The sequence below is a fragment of the Empidonax traillii genome, unplaced genomic scaffold, assembly GCF_003031625.1.
Source record: "Empidonax traillii isolate 1590-97213 ecotype Southwest subspecies unplaced genomic scaffold, ASM303162v1 scaffold270:size1067046, whole genome shotgun sequence".
Taxonomy (NCBI): domain Eukaryota; kingdom Metazoa; phylum Chordata; class Aves; order Passeriformes; family Tyrannidae; genus Empidonax; species Empidonax traillii.
In genome coordinates, this window is record NW_020955463.1 from 702,703 (window position 1) to 720,409 (window position 17,707).

General features: G+C 36.1%; 1 protein-coding gene across 6 annotated transcripts in view; it reads left to right on the forward strand.

Moving 5' to 3' along the window:
* Positions 1 to 17,707, forward strand: part of MPP7 (membrane palmitoylated protein 7) — a 150,486-nt gene that overhangs the window by 114,904 nt on the left and 17,875 nt on the right. For 3 of the 6 annotated variants that reach the window (XM_027889694.1, XM_027889696.1, XM_027889697.1), the window contains 5 exons: positions 187 to 383; positions 902 to 966; positions 9,834 to 9,854; positions 9,955 to 9,966; positions 11,038 to 11,079. In XM_027889694.1, the coding sequence (XP_027745495.1) occupies positions 187 to 383; positions 902 to 966; positions 9,834 to 9,854; positions 9,955 to 9,966; positions 11,038 to 11,079 (337 nt within the window). The remainder of the gene's footprint in view (positions 1 to 186; positions 384 to 901; positions 967 to 9,833; positions 9,855 to 9,954; positions 9,967 to 11,037; positions 11,080 to 17,707) is intronic. The other 3 variants (XM_027889698.1, XM_027889699.1, XM_027889700.1) reach the window with 3 other exon arrangements.

Consider the following 17,707-nt stretch of genomic DNA (forward strand, 5'->3'; position numbering starts at 1 on the left):
CAGAAGCAATGAATTGAACGTTCCCGTATGAACTTCTAATGTTAGACATCCATAAGGATGTTTTACAGCTGTAAATGTTTACATTGTTTTAGTTTAATGGTTTTGAACAGTAGAAACAGAAAAGGGAGGTATCTTTGGATTCCATTTAATATTTCAGTTCTAAAGGTAATAAATGGTTTATTTCAGATGTTTATCAGAGCCCTATTTGACTATGATCCTAATGAGGATAAAGCAATTCCTTGTAAAGAAGCTGGACTTGCTTTCAGAAAAGGAGATATCCTTCAGATCATGAGCCAGGATGATGCAACCTGGTGGCAGGCCAAACACGAAGGTGATGCCAATCCCAGAGCAGGCTTGATCCCTTCAAAGCATTTCCAGGAGAGGTGAGCTACTGAGAATCATCATTTCATTATTTTTTGTGAGAAGAGACTAATTTGCTGAGTTGGTAGTTTAGCATAGCTGGCACGTGTAATGCTCATAGATTACATGGGTATGATAAACGTGCATTTGCAGCAAGGCAACTGAACTTGGAAACACACTGAAATACTTTGGATTTCCTTATTTTTCTGGCTAGAGTTAATAATGACAAAAACTGATAGGATAACACTGATCCAGATTGAAAGAAAAACCATATGGAAAATAGCACATCAGTATCTGTATTCCAACTGATGTGCTGTGCAGGAATAAGAACGGCAGCAGGTTTTGGAGAGCTTACAAAAATTTGAGACTGAAGATTTAATTTTTTTAGATTGTGAATAGATTGCATTATTTTAAGTTAGTTTCATATAAAATCTTCTGGATATTTTGCAGTAGTCTCATGATGTTAAGTGTTTATTAATCCCAAACTTATAGTGAAAACTGAGGAGTTTGTGTCTTTCCCCCACCACCTCCCATTTTATAGGAGATTTGCACTAAGAAGACCAGAAGTGCAGATTCAGCCACTGAAAATTTCCAACAGAAAATCATGTAAGTCTGTGAACCTGGAACAGAAATAATACTCCAGATATCTAACCATATAAAGTAGCAGTTTGTTTCAGCCCTGTGACTACAGGATGCATTTCTCTTGGGCACACTATCTTCTTGGTCACATTGTATCAGTGGGAAAATAAATACAAATGCTGAAATTAAAATCTTTAAAAGCAGCTAACAACTTTTCTCCAGCCCTCTGACTTGGTTTTGGAGCTCTGAACCCAATTAATATTTTGATATGTATGATTTCAAAGGTTGAAGAGTGCTCTTTTCCTGTTTAAATAGTACAGAATTGGCTCAACAATTTATTAGATTTGGACTGCATCAACACAAATTTATAATGAGAGTAAGATAAAAGATCTGATAGTCTCTTCGTCTCTCCCCCATGTAATTGGTGATATTTTTTTGCCCTGTGAAGCAGCAGAATTTTTAAAAGTCAGGACATTCACTTCATTGATACACATTCACAGAATCAGTTCTTACTGGCTTTTAAACAAACTATTTCTTAATAGTCTCTGCTTTTAGATACAGTAATTGGACAGTGTAAGTAAAATAAGCTCTAAGAAAGTGCATACATTGAAACAAATATTTTCTCTTGACTGGAATTTACATCAACATCTGTTTTAAGTATTATTGCATATTTTACTTGACCTGTTATTTCTTTCAGTTCTACAGACTCATAACAAAGTGAGCAATGTAAGAAACTATCACGCTTCAGTAGGATTTAAATCTTAAATACAAACATGATTGTGAGTTCAACTAGAAGCATTCAGAAAGTGGTCTAAAATTTCCAACCACCTTTCATTCTCTAACATTGAAACAAAAAGTATGGATACTATGGCAAACAGTGGATGCTGGCGCACTAAGTGCAAAACTAAATGCTTTTAACTTTAAAACTCCTCAACAAGGTTTCTATTGCGATTTTCCTAACTTCTTGCTGTGGCTGTTGTGTTCTGAAGCTTGACAATTGCTGTTATTTTTCTAATAGTCTGCATTTTCTCTCTTTTGTTCCATTTCACTGTTTGATTTTGTGCCCTAATGCTACTGTTAACTCCAAAGGCCTTGATTAGCTTTTTAATTACAGTAACAGAGTTTATAATGGCACTGTAGCTTTTCTAATATACATAGACCTTAGAAACAAAGAGGAGCTCCTCCAGCTTCTAGTAAATCTGTTCTTTTTCTAGGTTCTAGGTCAAAAGTGTCTGCCCCAGTTTTGGAAAAGGGTATAGCTATTTCTCTCTGCCCACTGTTCTTGAATCTGGATAATATCCTCAACAAGAGCCTTCAATTAAGGTGGCACTGGTGCTTTTGAAGAGGTAAATCAGCTGCTGCAGCAACACTGCATGAATTCTTTTTTAATGGACTGCATCTTCCTACTGACCTTCAAGTGAAAGGTTTTACAAGATGCATCTCACTTCCAAATAGGCAGCCTGAACTTAATTGGGAATTGCCAAAATTACAACCCAAAGAAGACCCAACAGTATAATAACTACTGTTACCTCTGCTGTTTGTCTCTTCCTCCCCTTTCCTTTAAAACATGACAGAACATTAGGGTCAAGCAGTATGCCTATTATTGCTCTCTTCTTGGAATTTCTTTGAACAAAGCAAGTTCCAGCTAAATGCCATCTAGAAGTCAGTGGTGCCTCTTGAAGGAGGGAAGACTGCAGATAATGTAGGTTTGTCATTCTTCCCCTTCCCATTTCTTAACACAGTCTGCTGCTGCATCTGCCCAATTTCCATAGGAAGAGAGGAAGTGCTGTTCTGAGTAGAGGTTCATCCCTTAATTCAAAGATTAAACATGTTTTTAGTGCTGGGAGGGAATTCAGCTCCTTCGTAGAGAAGGCTTTTTAAAGATCAGAATTAAGATCTAGAAAAAATGTTGTGACTTGGATGTTGCTCGAGTTGTTTTGAGGAAAACCTTCCACTTGCTTGGATTTTCAGGAAAATTCCACGTAAGCTGGGAAACTCCATGCCTTTGTGCTCTTTCCAAAGTTAGTCAGCTTTTTGATGTCACCAAGCGCAGCAGTGAAGCTGTGAGATGTGGAGGCCGTGTCTGTGTTTGTGCACAGCAGTCACTTTGCCAAAACTGGGAGATGCTGCAAAATTGTGCATTGCTCAGCTGAAGAAACAGCATTCTGCCAGCATTGCAAACATGTAAGGAAGGTAACGTGACAAACAAAAAATTGGGAAGGCCTGCTGGGTCAGATTGGTTTATCTAGCCCTTTTCTGTAATGTGCCATATGGCCCAATGATTATTGCCCTGTATATGAAGGAGGGAAATGGGGGATGCTTGATTTAATCAGATTCTTTTTTAATCCTGTACTACAGGCCTTCAGCTTGTATAGAGTTCTCCAAGGTTTGGAAGGATAATTGTGTAGGGAAGCATGTTCTGTAGATCATCCTGAACAAGCTGTGTATTGAGAGGCTGCTTGCTATTGCAGTTGATCCCATCCAGTCATGTGACCTCAATTTCCATAGGAGTTTGAAGGGAAAGGACAATTTGCCAGCTGATGTTTTTATGCCTTCCAAAAACGACAAAAACTTGTTGACTTCAGCAAAGGTGCTAATAGAAGTCCCTTTCCTGACAGGACTGAGAGTTGCACTAGGAAGCTTTCTTGGGACATGATATTTAGCAGTGGATGTTGGCCTGCTCTGCTCAGTCAACTCATTACTCAGTTCCCGTGTTTTGTAACAAGGAAGAAACCTGGGCGCATACCTTTGTTTTTAATGGGGAGAATCAAGATTAAGTATTCTGTTTTCTTGGGTACTCAAAAAATGTGATCAGCTTTGGTTTCTCAGATGGGCTTCCAGGGTAGTAGTGTCTTTATACTTAAAAATTAATCTAAAAATAAGTCAAAATCATATAATATATGAGAAATGTCCTACAACTTCTTTTTTATCCCCCTTCTTAAGCCAGTTCTGGAAGTGGAAAGGACTGTTGTATTTGTCTAGAGAAGGACTTCTCTGAAACATAGTCAACAACTGTTTAAAGTAACATGAACATCTATCAGGATTTGCTTTGATAATTAAGTATGTTTCAGAACCTGTAAGATTGGATTACTTTTGGGAAGCCTTCTTTTTGTTTCCTGTTCTGAATTTTTTACTCTTTTCAGCATAGTGATGCATGTTGTGTAGAGTTGCTAATCTGTACACATATTTGTGTATCGTAAATTTGGAAGCAAAATAGAGGTGGGCTTTTTTGGCTGTGCTCATATGCATATACTTACTGCGGAAGGAGAAAATACTTTCCACAGAACTTTTACTGCAAGAATTATTTGCATTGAAAAAAACAGAAATACAACCTAACCTAGTTCTAAGTTATTAAAAGGGTCAGTTTATAATGGAAATGCCAAATCTTATTTTCACTTTAATAGCCAGGTCAGCTGTGTCTATCTGTAAATACACGTATCTGTCCCAGCATTTAGCCCTTTTCTCGAAACATAAACCAGAATCATTGTACCCATTAAAGTGAAAAACATTTAACATGTCGTGTACACTGGAGGAGGGGGCAGAACAGTGTACACTCCATATTGAAAGGTAAATGAAATCACACTTTTCCATTTGCAAATGGGGAAGGTACACAGTTTGATGGTAACTGGGAGTAAGGTTGAAGGAAACTGATAATATAGGTGGAGCCTGCACTGACAAGAGGTGGTTTTACATTGAGAGGAAGATGCAGAAAAAGTAGGAGTAAAAAAAAAAAAGGGGAGGAAGTGAAATTTTTTATTGAGGATAAAGAAAAGGAGAGGGTATTGCAGCAAGGGCAATAGAAGAACAGATGGACGAAAGCTGCCCATAAACACTGTTAGGCAAAACCCCACAGAGGATGGGCTTTGAAATTATTAGATTAATGCAATTAACAGTATTATGGAGCAGAATTATTGTTGTTATTATTTGCACTGTAGTTCAGTTGTTTATTGATTCTGTTTAAATAAAACACTAATATATTTGTTTTGTTAAAGTTTTTGAAATGGTGAATGCAAAAATTACTAACAGGAACTCTGACCTGATTTGTTTTGCTATTATTGGCAAAAAACCTTAGTAAGTTCAGCAGTAATACTTGATAAGTTTTAAAAGCATGAGATAAGTGGCAGTTAGATGTTCTGAGCTGCTGCTAAGATTTATATGTTAATTCCCAGGCTCAGGGTTAGTGCAGAAACGATGGAGGGATAACAAACCACTGAAGCATTTTCAGTGTTCTTTTCCAATACTTAACAGCAATGGCTTTTCAGCAAAAAGCAGCATTTTACATTAAAACTGTGGGGAAAATTATACTGGGGAAAATGTTGTAAGGACAAGCAGCGTAGAAGAGAAAATAGGAAAATGCAATGAAAGTAAAGGAACGGAGATGCATGGGATTGTGTGAGTGGGAGTGACCCCTACTCCTACTGACCATTGGAGTGCTGAGGCAGTGGATGTGCAGTACACCTGACCAGGTGTGAGGGAGCTGAGGCACAGAAGAAGGTTTGGTCAGTGTGTCTGCCTGCATGCAATCAGCTTCTGTGTCTGAGCTTCTGAGCCACTGCTGAATGCCAGCTCCACAGAAACCTGTTCATCTGGGAATCCTCAGTAATACTTAACAGCATTCCTGGATTTAGGAGGTCAACTTAGCTTGGACACAACTTTGTAGCCAGAGCTGTCCCTGTGAGTTCTCCTGTCGCTGTATGATGGCTAAGTTGGAATGACAGGAGACTCAATACAGGGGAAAATTCATTTATTTAACAGCTCCCTATTTGTTAACTTGAATACAAAGACTACTCATGGCCTGACTGTAACAGTCATTGCCAACAGGCTTGGTTATTCCTGCATGTGTAGCTTACTTTAATTTGTAGACAAAAGTGATCATCTGGTTTTTTTGAGGAAAAAAATCCCTTTGAAAAACAACCAAATAACGTACTATTCTGCAGTTGTCATAAACTACAATAATTGGCCAAGACATTATATTCCTTCAGCATAATTTTGCTTTCACAGCGGTTACTGTGTTTATTCTTCTGTTGTCTCTGGTATGAAAATTACTGGTAACTTTATATTTTATACTAGTGTAGCCTGTAACTTCTGTTAACTTGTGCAGTGCATACATATGTGTATATGTATATCCATACTCTGTGTATATAGTTTAATATAAATATGCATATGTATGTAGCATATACGACAGAGCTGTTCAGAGATGTCTTTTCCATGAAAATACATTTGTTCTATATATTTAATGCTAAATGTAAATACTTACTGTGGCAAAGCCATCATCATATAGTTTTTCTAAGGCTTAAAACCCATTTTACTTTCAATTTTGATTTACCATATGTGATTGGCATTGTATGAGCAAGAGGAAAGACTTAACTGCAGCCAAATGGTGTTCATTCGAACAAGATGTAACCCAGTTTATCCATAGCTGAGTGTCTTGTGAATTGACGATTGTGTTCTGCCAACAAAAGATTTTAAACAGGCTAGAAGAATAAATGCTTTGTACCACTTGTATTTGAAGACCAAACTTTTAGGATAAATTTATAGTAGGACTCTTTTGCTTGTTAGAATTGATGCACAATCTTAACTCTGCCTTTCTTCTCAGTATTTTTGTGTTCACATTTGATTGCCCACCTGCAGGTAGTTACGAGTAAAACCAAAAAGTAAAGCAGACCTGAAGAGTTAAATTGGCACATTAGCTTTTTTGTTCAGAAAGTCTCCTGTCCTTACAAATATTGATTTTCTGCTATCACAGAGAAATTAAGGATACCTGAAGCTGGATGACATTTGAATCAAGGTCACATGAGATAGAAGCAAAAATGGACCTCCTAAACTCTTGCTTTGTTCTTCACCGCAAGACTATCCTTCTTAATTTTCTAAATTGTCTTTGTAGAGATACTGTTATCTGATGGCTTTATGAGAGGATTAAATTAGATAATTTTAAATTTCCTATAGCATGAACATGCATGTATGATTCAATCTACAAATCTCTTTAAGATAAAAACCTGCAAAACAATATAAATGTTGATTGCTATGTGGGGCTGTTCATCACTAAAAAATCATGAGTGTTTATTCACTGTAATGCAGATCATTGTACATCACAGTTTTTTGCTTACTAAAGTGAAGTGTATTTTAAGGGATAATGTAACTTGTTTTTGATAAGAAACTAGAACAGAGCTGCTGGATCTGATTTTAGACTGAGAAACATTTAAGTAAAATTCTTTGATGGAAATTTTGTTGAAAGAAAGTCAACAAAAGCTAAAAATCTTAATTTGGTGCTGGACTGTTCCAAGGAGTTGAGAATGTTCCTGGAAGTGGCCCTGGTTTTGAGCTTAATAAGTAGTATAATTTAGGTGAGGCTCCCAAAACCAAATCTTGATTATATTTCAGTTAAAGTACATACCAAAACAAAAAAGTGTATGTGATATTGGTTTTCATTGTTATAGTTTAGCATATTGGCTATGCTGAAACCTTTCTAAAATGAATAAAAACACCTGCCTCCTAAGCTTCCATTGCACTTGTGTTTCCTCCTTCTTTTTTCCCATTTATATCTTGTTACAGCTTTGTTGTTTCATAAACCTATTCTATGACTATTTTCTTTGGAACTTCCTCTCTCTTCTTACCACAATACATTTAATTGTTTGTATTTCTTCTTTTCTCAGTGTTTTATTTGTTCCCTGTTGCCTTATGTTTTGAGGTTTTTTCATTTTGTCATTTTTTTTGTTTTCCTACTTGCCATTAGATTTCCTCCTCTTTGGTCTTTGACCTCTTTTAGTCTCATATTTGTCCCTTCTAGACCCCTATTTCCCTTCTCACCCCACTTCAATTAAGTGAAACTGTATCAGTCCCAGTTTTTCATGCCTCTAAACTTTGGAACTTTGGGCACACACTTGCTGCATGTGTACAACTGCTCCAGGTGCACAGAGCTGTATTAGTTCGTGGTGAATCACAGTATGAAGTTTCCTGGCAAATAACCTCTGACTTTACTGGGGAGATGCAATAGCCCCGGTAAAGTTCCTTGTAAAAAGTTGGAGATACATCAGGCTGGGAGATACATGCTGATGACTGTTCATAGCTGTGTTAAGCTATGAGAACCCACTGCTTTCCAACATCAGTTCATTACAGACTGTCAGCCTTAAGAGTAGCCCAAGAAAGCCAAGAGCAGTTTTAAGAAGGAAGATTTTTAGCAAAATACAGGAAGTTCAGAACTCCTTCACTTTATCTCATTATTAAACCTCGGCTTGTAGATATTTTGGCTTGTGCTCTCTGCAGTCAGCTGGCTCCCTTTGGAATCCTAACGTTCCTTTATGGATAAGAGCATTCCCTTTCCTAGCAGGGCCAGCTCAGGAGCCTGAGTTCCCTTCAGCTGTTCTCAGCCCTGCTGCTGTAACTCCACCATCCACCACACCTGCAGGACTCCTCGGAGTCTGCAGTGGTCAGGGCTGAGTGAGTGCCAACCTGTACAGACCTCTGTACATGTGTATATCAGTACACATGGATCTATTTTTTCTTCTGGTCCAGTTCTTTATGTTCAGTTCAGGGGACTTTCAAAATCTGTTAATGTGGTTTTGAGTATTAGCGACTTGTTTTCAGGAGATACGTTGCAATCTATTGAAAGTCACGGAAATGGAAATATAGAAAAACTTGTACATATCAGGATACATAAGAGGTCTCTCAACACTGAGAAGGAGAAGGGAGCAGTACTAGAATGCCAGCCTGCCACCCTAGATGCAGCTTTAGGGTATTTGTCAAGAACCGGGAACTTTTAAGTCAAGAGAGGAAAATGGATCCAGCGCTTTCATTCTCAAGTCACAAAGCTGTCGTCACTCTTTTAAGGCACCATATGTGGTCAACCAAGCAGTGTTCACCTCAGAGGACTTGCCAGCCTACTTAAACCATATGGTCACCTTGAGTGTAAAAAATAAACTTGAAATAAGATTCAGCAAAGTCTTCCAAATTAGTATTTTACAATGTAACTCCTCAAGAAAAAAGGTACCAAGAAATGATTCTACAAAACAATGTTTTTCCTGTGACTGAAGAGACTTTTTTTATCCATTTCATGACATGAAATGTAAAGACCTCTTCCATATCATCATTCTGAGGAAAGACAAGCTTTATGGAAAGTCTTTGAAATATTTGTATTTTAAGCGTATTTATCCAGATTGTAAAGGACATTTGAATGAGATGTAGGTTGTAAAATCTCTGTATAAATCTGGACCTTAGTATATACTACATTTGTGAACGAAAAATTCATTAATTTATCTTGCTTTTCTTTAAAAGCCCAAAAATGTACTACTACATCTACTCTCAAGACAGCAGATAAGTAAGCGGAAAGTCTTCAGTAGATCTATTATATTAGAATATTGTCAGAGAAAAAATTATGGGACTATATAAATTCTTTCAGCATGTTTCCAGCTACAATTGTAGATTTTTGAAAAAAATTAAAAAAAAAAAAAAAAAGCCAAAACCAAAAAACTTCTCCAAAATCCATCTCCAAGGGCAGTACCAGCTGTTACTGTGAGTGCAGAAAAATACTGAGATCATGTTCATGGTAGTGATTCTTAGAAATTCTAGGCTAAGATTGATTAAGTGGAATTATCAAACTTTGCATTTAATACCAGGAGATCTCCCATGACAACTGGGTAAGGTCATTGCTACCAAATGAATAGTGAAAGAATCTCGTATAGGAAATTTAAAGTGCACATAGTATTTCAATGCCTTTTTAGGTTCTTTTCTAACTGAGTGTAGTTAAACATGTAAGCTAAACTCAGTACTGGTATGTTGGTATATGCCTCAATATAATAGGTGCTGTCAAGAGGATTTGAGAGTAGCTTACATAGCTGAATTTTTTCCTATTTATGAAGTATTAAACAATAATACTTTGTTTTTTTGGCTGTTCTAAGATGAGGAAGCGGTTGAGTGTGGTAGGTGCATTTTTCTTCTTCGATTTAACTTTTCTTTCTTAAGTTATATTTTCACTCCATTTAATGATTTCCTTTCCTATTTTTCCTTTGTGCTTCTCAGAGGAAATTGAAGGTACATGTACAAAAGTTTCCCTGCATAGCCCAATAATTTTATTTAGAGAACATGTGTTTAGAATTAAATTGAATATACTCCAGTGTTTCTAAGAGATGTGATACATCTAATGCTTTTATATTGCCACCAAGTACATTGAATCATCTTTCTAAGTAGATAAAAATATCAGAATATTCCTGGTTGCTGTATGTAATAATCAGTAATTTGAACTATTGTTTTAAACTGCTTACTCTCTCTTGAACTTCTGCAAGATATGCATAGAAAAGTAGTGTGATTAAATAATATTAGCAACACTTGGGTGGGCTGGGATGGAAAGTGATGGTTCTGACTTAATTACACGGCCATTGAGAGGTCTTGCATTTCTAATTAATCCTGACAAACTGAGATGGTAGAAAGTTCATCTCTGTGGTATCATCATTACTGTCTCCCCTAGGAGTGTAGCTGGTTACTGTTATGCTTGCAGCATATGTTAAAGTAATAGCAGCTGATCTCTTGTATTTTTTTTTTTGTACTTAAGAGGCTTTTGTTTATAAAGGCACTAGAAATTGTAGCTCATATTTTTGATCAAAGGGCCTCTGGCATGTAAAAATACACATTATAGCTATTTTATATCAAATGAGAGGATGTGTTTTTGATCAAAAACCTTTCTGTCTAATCCAGTGAGCCAAAACTTAAAGCTAAAGTCTGATAATGTATAATTTACAAAAAAGCTTGATTTACATCAAATCATTTTGCTTTCTTTCAAGTGGCATATTTTCTATTAACTGATAAAATGCAAATAATACAGTGTTAGAATCCTTTTTAGAATGTTTGTTGTCATCACAACTTTTGCTTGAGAAGGTAAAAAGATCAGTGTGCATGCTGCAAAATCCAAGAATATCTCCAGCTAAAATATAAAACAATAAATATTGTTTTATGTTTTTAAGAAAATGGCTTATTGAAGGCTTTTTAATGCTATGCTTTGTACAGTTGTCATTTTAAAAGTAATTTCTTCTGTATTTTTTTCTGGGCTTCTAACTATTCTGCTTTATTTCTTGGCTCTTATTCTGTATGCTTTTACCCTTCGTCCAGAAGATGCTGAATGTGCTGGTCACAACAGTGGATCCTATCTAGGTGAGCAGTTGGTTACAAAAGACAATTTTGTTCCTTTCTTTCAGCTTCTTTTCCCTGGAACTACTGTGTCCACTTTGCTTTTGGGGGTAATCTGCATACAAATGTCCTTACTCTGCATGAAAAATGCATGAATATAAAGGTTTTAAACATGGCTCATTGGATTTGACATAAAGGGTTTATGTAGTGTATTCCTTTATCTAGTTAAACATAGACTCCTAAAATAGTGGTTTGATTTTAAAGTCAAAATAAAATAAATATATAAATTTTGGGAAAATATTTACTCTTAAAAAGCCAGCAATGTGTTGAATAAAACAAAAAGATTACTATGTCATGAAAAGGTTGAGTTATTCTTTAAAGACTCTTCCAAGGTTTTATTCAAGTTTTGCTTACACATTTTTTCATTGTACATGTCTATCTAACCATTTTGGGAGGATTCAGTGAGAGTACAGAGCAAATTTGCAGGCATCAGTTCATTGTCCACATTACAAAATATAATAAGTCACAATAACTCAATAGCTTAAATTTAGTTTTAAAACTGAGCTCTATGTATCATTGCGGGGAGCAGGGAAGAGGAAGGGAACAAGTCCGCTGGCTTCAGCTTCAAGATTCCAAATTTCAAACAACAGTAACATTTAAAAAGGTGAATGTTCCATGATATGTTTCAACTTTTTAATTTGTGCCATTTTAAAAGCTATGTAAAAATATTTTAGTTGAAACTGTCCAGAATTCCCGCCAGCTGAAGGCTGGCTGGAGCAGCTTTTGTGGCAACCAGCCCTTTTCCCAAGACTTTCATCCTCCTACTACAAGAGGAGTGGGAAGAAACTTGTCAAAGTACTTCAGTACCTCCAAGCCACTGGGCTCAGTGAAACAGCCTAGACCAGAACAGTAAATTGAGATGATTTTCATACTGCACTTCAATGGTTTTGAAAGTGGTATATAAAAAACATCAGGCACACACAAACCATATAATTGAAAGAACATTAACCTTTTTACAAAACCTGTGTGGCATAATCTCATCTCATGTTACCAAAAAGACCTGGTCATCTAGGAAGGAGGTGTCTCGAGGAAGAAGCTACTATTGTCCTACGGGCAAAGAATAAAAAGTCAAGATGGGCTGTACTTTACTTAGGCAAAACTTCACAAAAAGTATTGGGGAATTGCTGTACAGTTCTGGCAATGATTCCTCTCTTGAGAGCTTTCATATAGTGATGTGCTGCCATTAGTCCAGAGATGGCACCTTCAGCCTTCTCATGCTGAGTATGTGCCATTGGAAGTGAAATGTTGGAGAGTCAGAAGACACAAAAACTAATATTATGACCAGTTCTGGGGTAAGGACACAAATATATTCACTTGTTGTGAATAAGTAGCTATTTGGTTTAGAAATCAGAGGTTCCTTGGAGCTCTTCACTAAGAATTGTTCATTAAAAATTATTGTATCTTAAGATCAGGCAGGTAGGCCTTTGAGAGTTGATGTTACCATTCTTTTCCAGATGGTAACAGGACACAGTGATTTGTAATTCAAACTGTCTCATGCACTCCATGTCTTCTTATTTCACAAACCATTAGGAGCCCAATCCTATACAGACATATTTAGAGTTGCTTTTCTCTTACATTTTTCAGTTGTATTTTCTTAAAGAACAAACTGCTGTGGAATAACTTTCTGGGCTGGACAAATGCCACTGCTTATAGTGTAATAATATGAAAAAACTTGGTGACCAGCTGCAGAGAGGACATAGAACTCTTACTTATGTGCTGTGCAAGGTTTAAAAGTTGGATAGTCTATAAGGTAAAGGTGTCCTAGGCAAAGACACTTTATAAACTCTCTGTAAGGTAATGGGAGCCAATACTGTATCTAACTGGTGCAGTCCACCTTACTGCTTAGGAAGGCCTTTCTTTTCCACTGGTCTGAGAATATATTCCTTCAATCCCAAGGGCAGTGAAGGCCTTCAAAGATACATTTTTCCCCTGCCTGTTGCTTTTTGGGAGAGTGGGAAAACAAATATGATTCTTGAAGACAACTTGTTGGGAATGCCCACCTGTGTTTTGCATCCCTGTTTTTTGAAGTGAGCATCTGAATGTTTCTGAATGTGTATGCTCTTGAAACATGGTAGGCACATACAGCACTCCTTGATTACTAAGAAACTAACAATTTCTAGGCAAATCTCATCATTATTACAACATAAAACCTTGAGTAAACATACTACATTGAAAACAAAACCTAAAACAGTGTCACTGAAGGGCTTGAATCAGAACAAGTTCAGGGTGTTTTAGTGACATCTGAGAAACTCTATTTGTTGTAACCTGTTACAAGAGCAAAGTAGAGGGAACTAGCTTAACCACTGATGAGGGAGTTGACCTTGGATGGTTATTGTGAGGTAAATTAAGTATGGTAAATCATTCATATCTCAAAATTCTAAAATCAGTTGCTTCCTGAAAACCAAAATGACTGAGTCATGTTTCATGCTGCTCTTGGTAGTATATAATCAGATCAAGTGAACTACCATAATTCTAGTATCAATTAATGAATTTTCAGTTAATCTTATGGCTTGTTAGGGGTTCAGGGCTCTGGTATATACATATAGATAGGTATAGAGAAGTATAGAGATAGAGATAGAGATAGAGATAGAGATAGAGATAGAGATAGAGATAGAGATAGAGATAGAGATAGAGATAGAGATAGAGATAGAGATAGAGATAGAGATAGAGATAGAGATAGAGATAGAGACAGATGGCTCTGGCATTTCAGTCTGTGAACCAGGTTATTCTGTGAAGATAGGACCTTCTCAGCAAGCGTGTGTACTTTAGAGACATACAAGGTGGTCATGAAGAGTAAAAGAAGAGACAGGGTTCAGAAAGCAAAATGTCTGTACCATTTGGAGTCCAGATCTGTTATGTCCAAGGTTATGCTGCTTTTAATTTGAACCCTCTTCTCTAAAGGGGCTCAGATAAATTTAATGATTTTTCACCAAATTCTAATATTTAAGTCACAGTATAGTATCATATGTTTCTGCTGTAATTTCCTGAGGAATTGCTGGGGAGAATGTTAGGAGTTTGTCTTTGCCAGGCTTAAATTCTAGCTACATTACTTGAACCTTTATGAACATACAGTAAATATAGATGAATATCATCTGTTTACTATTCTCAATTTCGCCTTAAAACTCCAGACATAATCTAAATTTTTATTAACCCTGTCTAAATGTGCAAGCTGGGAATCAGTCCAGAAGCAAACAGAGTAAGAAGTCTGCTCTGTGTTTGTGCAGTTCCTGTGTAACAATAGAAATACTCAGTATACGAGCCAGTATAAAAAACGTCCCAATATTTGGGGGGGAAAAAGAATCCAGAAATATCTAGTAAAAACACTCTGTTCATACAAACCTAGATAACGACCGTGGTGCCAAACTTACATTTGTAAGTAATATGAATACAAAAGGTGCTCATAAGTGCATTTACAATTAAATAGCATTTGTTCACTATAAATTATGTAAGATTAAACTAAATTCAGTGAAGAATAGATGTAATTTGAACATGTACTGAAAGCACTTTAATGAATGAAAATTAACAAAACTGTGTGTAAGTGCTTTATAGCATTCTGGAGCTTCACTTGTGAATTTATGAACCACAGGTGAATTTATATTATATCGTTTCTTGTTAGTGTAATTTCTCTGACTTTGAGAAATGACGTTTTTGCTTTGATGAATATATTTGGATTTAAATTTACACAATATAGTTGCAGTCTACTTCTTCAGAATTATGTAATTAAATCTAAATAAGCACTGTGCTTTTCATCAGCATTGTTTTAAAATATTCTAAGGGAGACAGGTTCACAAATTGCCTGTTTTCAGTGTGGATTTCTGTTTGAGGCCCAAGTGGATTTCTCCATGTGAGTGTACGGATGTTGTTCTAAGATGACCAAATGTATGCTGCTAGTAGTTAAAAGAATAATCACACTTTTCTGCTAGAGTTCTTTTATTTCATTCTTAGAGATCTATGTGGTTTCTGTTAGATTGTTATTGGACCTTAATTAAGTTTATTAGTAATGGTTTTTGATTTTTATTTTATGTTGAGAAGTGTTACAGGTTTTGAGGAGTAGTTTGAGAACATTTGTTCTTAATATTTTCTTCTCAGAGGCTGCTCTTATTTCACTGAATCTGTTACATTCCAGCAGTAGTTTATAGGTTTGCATGTTCAGTAAGGTTCTAGTCATGTAGCTGTAACCAGTGAGCTGGTGCGAGCTTAACAACATTCAGAATACTCTGTCACAAAATTTAGACAGAATTTTCCCTTTATTTTATAGTCTGCATACTTGGCAGCAGAGGTTAATCTCTGCTGATATCCATATTCCTCAGACAGTGTAGCCTGCAGCTCCTTTCATATTCGTCAATGCTTATATTATCAAATGTTCTGGGCAAGCAATGCTTTTTCCTTTTGTTCTTTATAGAAATTTACTGTTAAGAGAAATAATTTAATAGAAATTTTATTTTTTCTGTTGCGTATTGGTATTGGGTTTGGTTTCCTGTAGTAATTTTCACTATATTTTTAATGATGCTCTATTGTTCATTTAAATATATGAAGTTTGTTTTTCATCTTTTCTGAACTGTAAAGTATGCAAACATTAGCAGAGTACTTTTTAACTTTTCATAAATGCTTTTATTCTTGCAAATACAGTATTGTTTCAGTTCAGCTTAATATTTTTGTGCCGTCATAGTTGCCCAACACAGAATGCAATTATAAATGCAGACATTCAATAGGAAATATTTATTAACAGATCTGAAAATATTTATTAACAGTTCTTCACAAAATAGCTTCTGAAGGTCACAGTAAAGTTAAGCCACATATGAGAGGACATATAATGGCAGCTGTGAGAGAGGAAGAATCATGTTTCCAGGAATGCTGCAGCGGTATCATAAAAGTGTTGGATATATTTGAAACAGTCTCACCTTTTCTATCCAAATTGTACATTTTCCTTGGTTTTGAATGCTCCTTAAAAGCAAGCTTTCTTGGGTTTCTGTATGGGGCTGTTTGGATGGGCTTTGAAGAACAGTTCAAAACAACTTTCAAATTGGCAATAGTCATAAAGTGGTGAAACAATCAGCATATCACAGGTTTTTAATAGTCAGTAGTTTTACAGATCATCTTCACCAGCACACTACAGAGAAGTCAGCCATACTGGACATCTGTAATCTCCATCTCATGTTTGTTCTTTTTAATTAATATAATAGCTTTTCTGTAATATCTTAAGTCCTAGTTGAACTTGTTGTTGAACCTTCTTAATATACAGGACAATATTACTATTTTCATTTGAACAATAAGTTTCAGTCACTGAATTACCAAGTGTTTTGTTCAAGGAAGCCCATGTTAGCCATGGGAATGATGTCACCTGAGTCTTTGTGAAGCTTTCTCTGCAGCCTGTAAAAGTGGCAAGGGAAAAATCAGCCCGAAGGCATCACTGAAGGATTTCCTCCCTTCTGAAGGAATGAAAGGAATGAAAATTCTTAAATAACTCACCACCTGGCAGTTTGGTAACATGTAAGCAGAGGTTGTGAAGCTGTTGGTAATGGCATTTGAGACAGCTGCTCTGGGGCACAGAACTCTTGGTATTTGTAAGGTTGACACCAAACTCTAATGGAGACCATTGATTTATCTTCATTTGATCTTACTTTTTACATTTTCCAGATACATGGATTCTGGGTTTTGTGACAAAGCTCTTAATTTTGTAAGCCATTTAGTAGTCAATGGTGAGGAGTTATTCTGCATCTTTTCTCTCTCTTTTTTTTTTTTTTTTTTTGGTTTGTTTGGGTTTGGTTTTTGATTGGGTTTTTTTGTGGGGGTGTGGTTTTTTTTTCTCTTTTTTGTTTTTTTTTTTGGTTTTGTAGGGTTTTGGTTGTTTGTAGTTTTGTGAGGTTTGTTTGTTTGTTTTTCCATGAAGTGATTAAAGGGGGAGAAGTAAAAACACAATAACAACAAGAACAAAAATTGTTTTTTTGGGTTTTTGTTTGTTTGTTTTGGTTTGGTTTGGTTTTGGTTTTGGTTTTGTTTTTTCCCAATCTGGAGCATTTCAGATGAGACCTCGGGAAACCTGTAACTCACTTCATGTGTCTATTGCTAAAGTTACTTTTAATCATTATATAACTGTCTATGCTATCAGGTATAGCAATGAGCAAGAGAGCATCCTTGTGTCATGATGTACTTCACCTGAGGGTAGGCAAGATCCCCCAGGCCCTCTTGTGGGTGTGTAAGCTCTTCAGCAGGGCATTTTTATTTCTCATGCATTTACTTCACTGTTTGTGTTCTTTGAATAATAACATAACTCAGTTTATTTCATTACGTTTTCATATCTCGTATTTTGATCCCTTTTCTACACCAGCCCATCTCCTAGTTAGTCTAGACCATACTGTTCCTCTTAAAAATGCCATCAGCCCTTCCCATGGATAGAATTTTCATCACTTTTCATTTTATTTATATATTTTTAATATGAATGGATTGACATCATGGTATTCAAACAAATTTTTCTTCACTTGTTGTGTATGCATGTATTGTAGATTCCCATGGGTATAGGGGCTCACATCAATTAAACAACTTGGTTAACATCCTCTGTGATCCAGGTTCTGTGACAATTTATGCTGAGTGG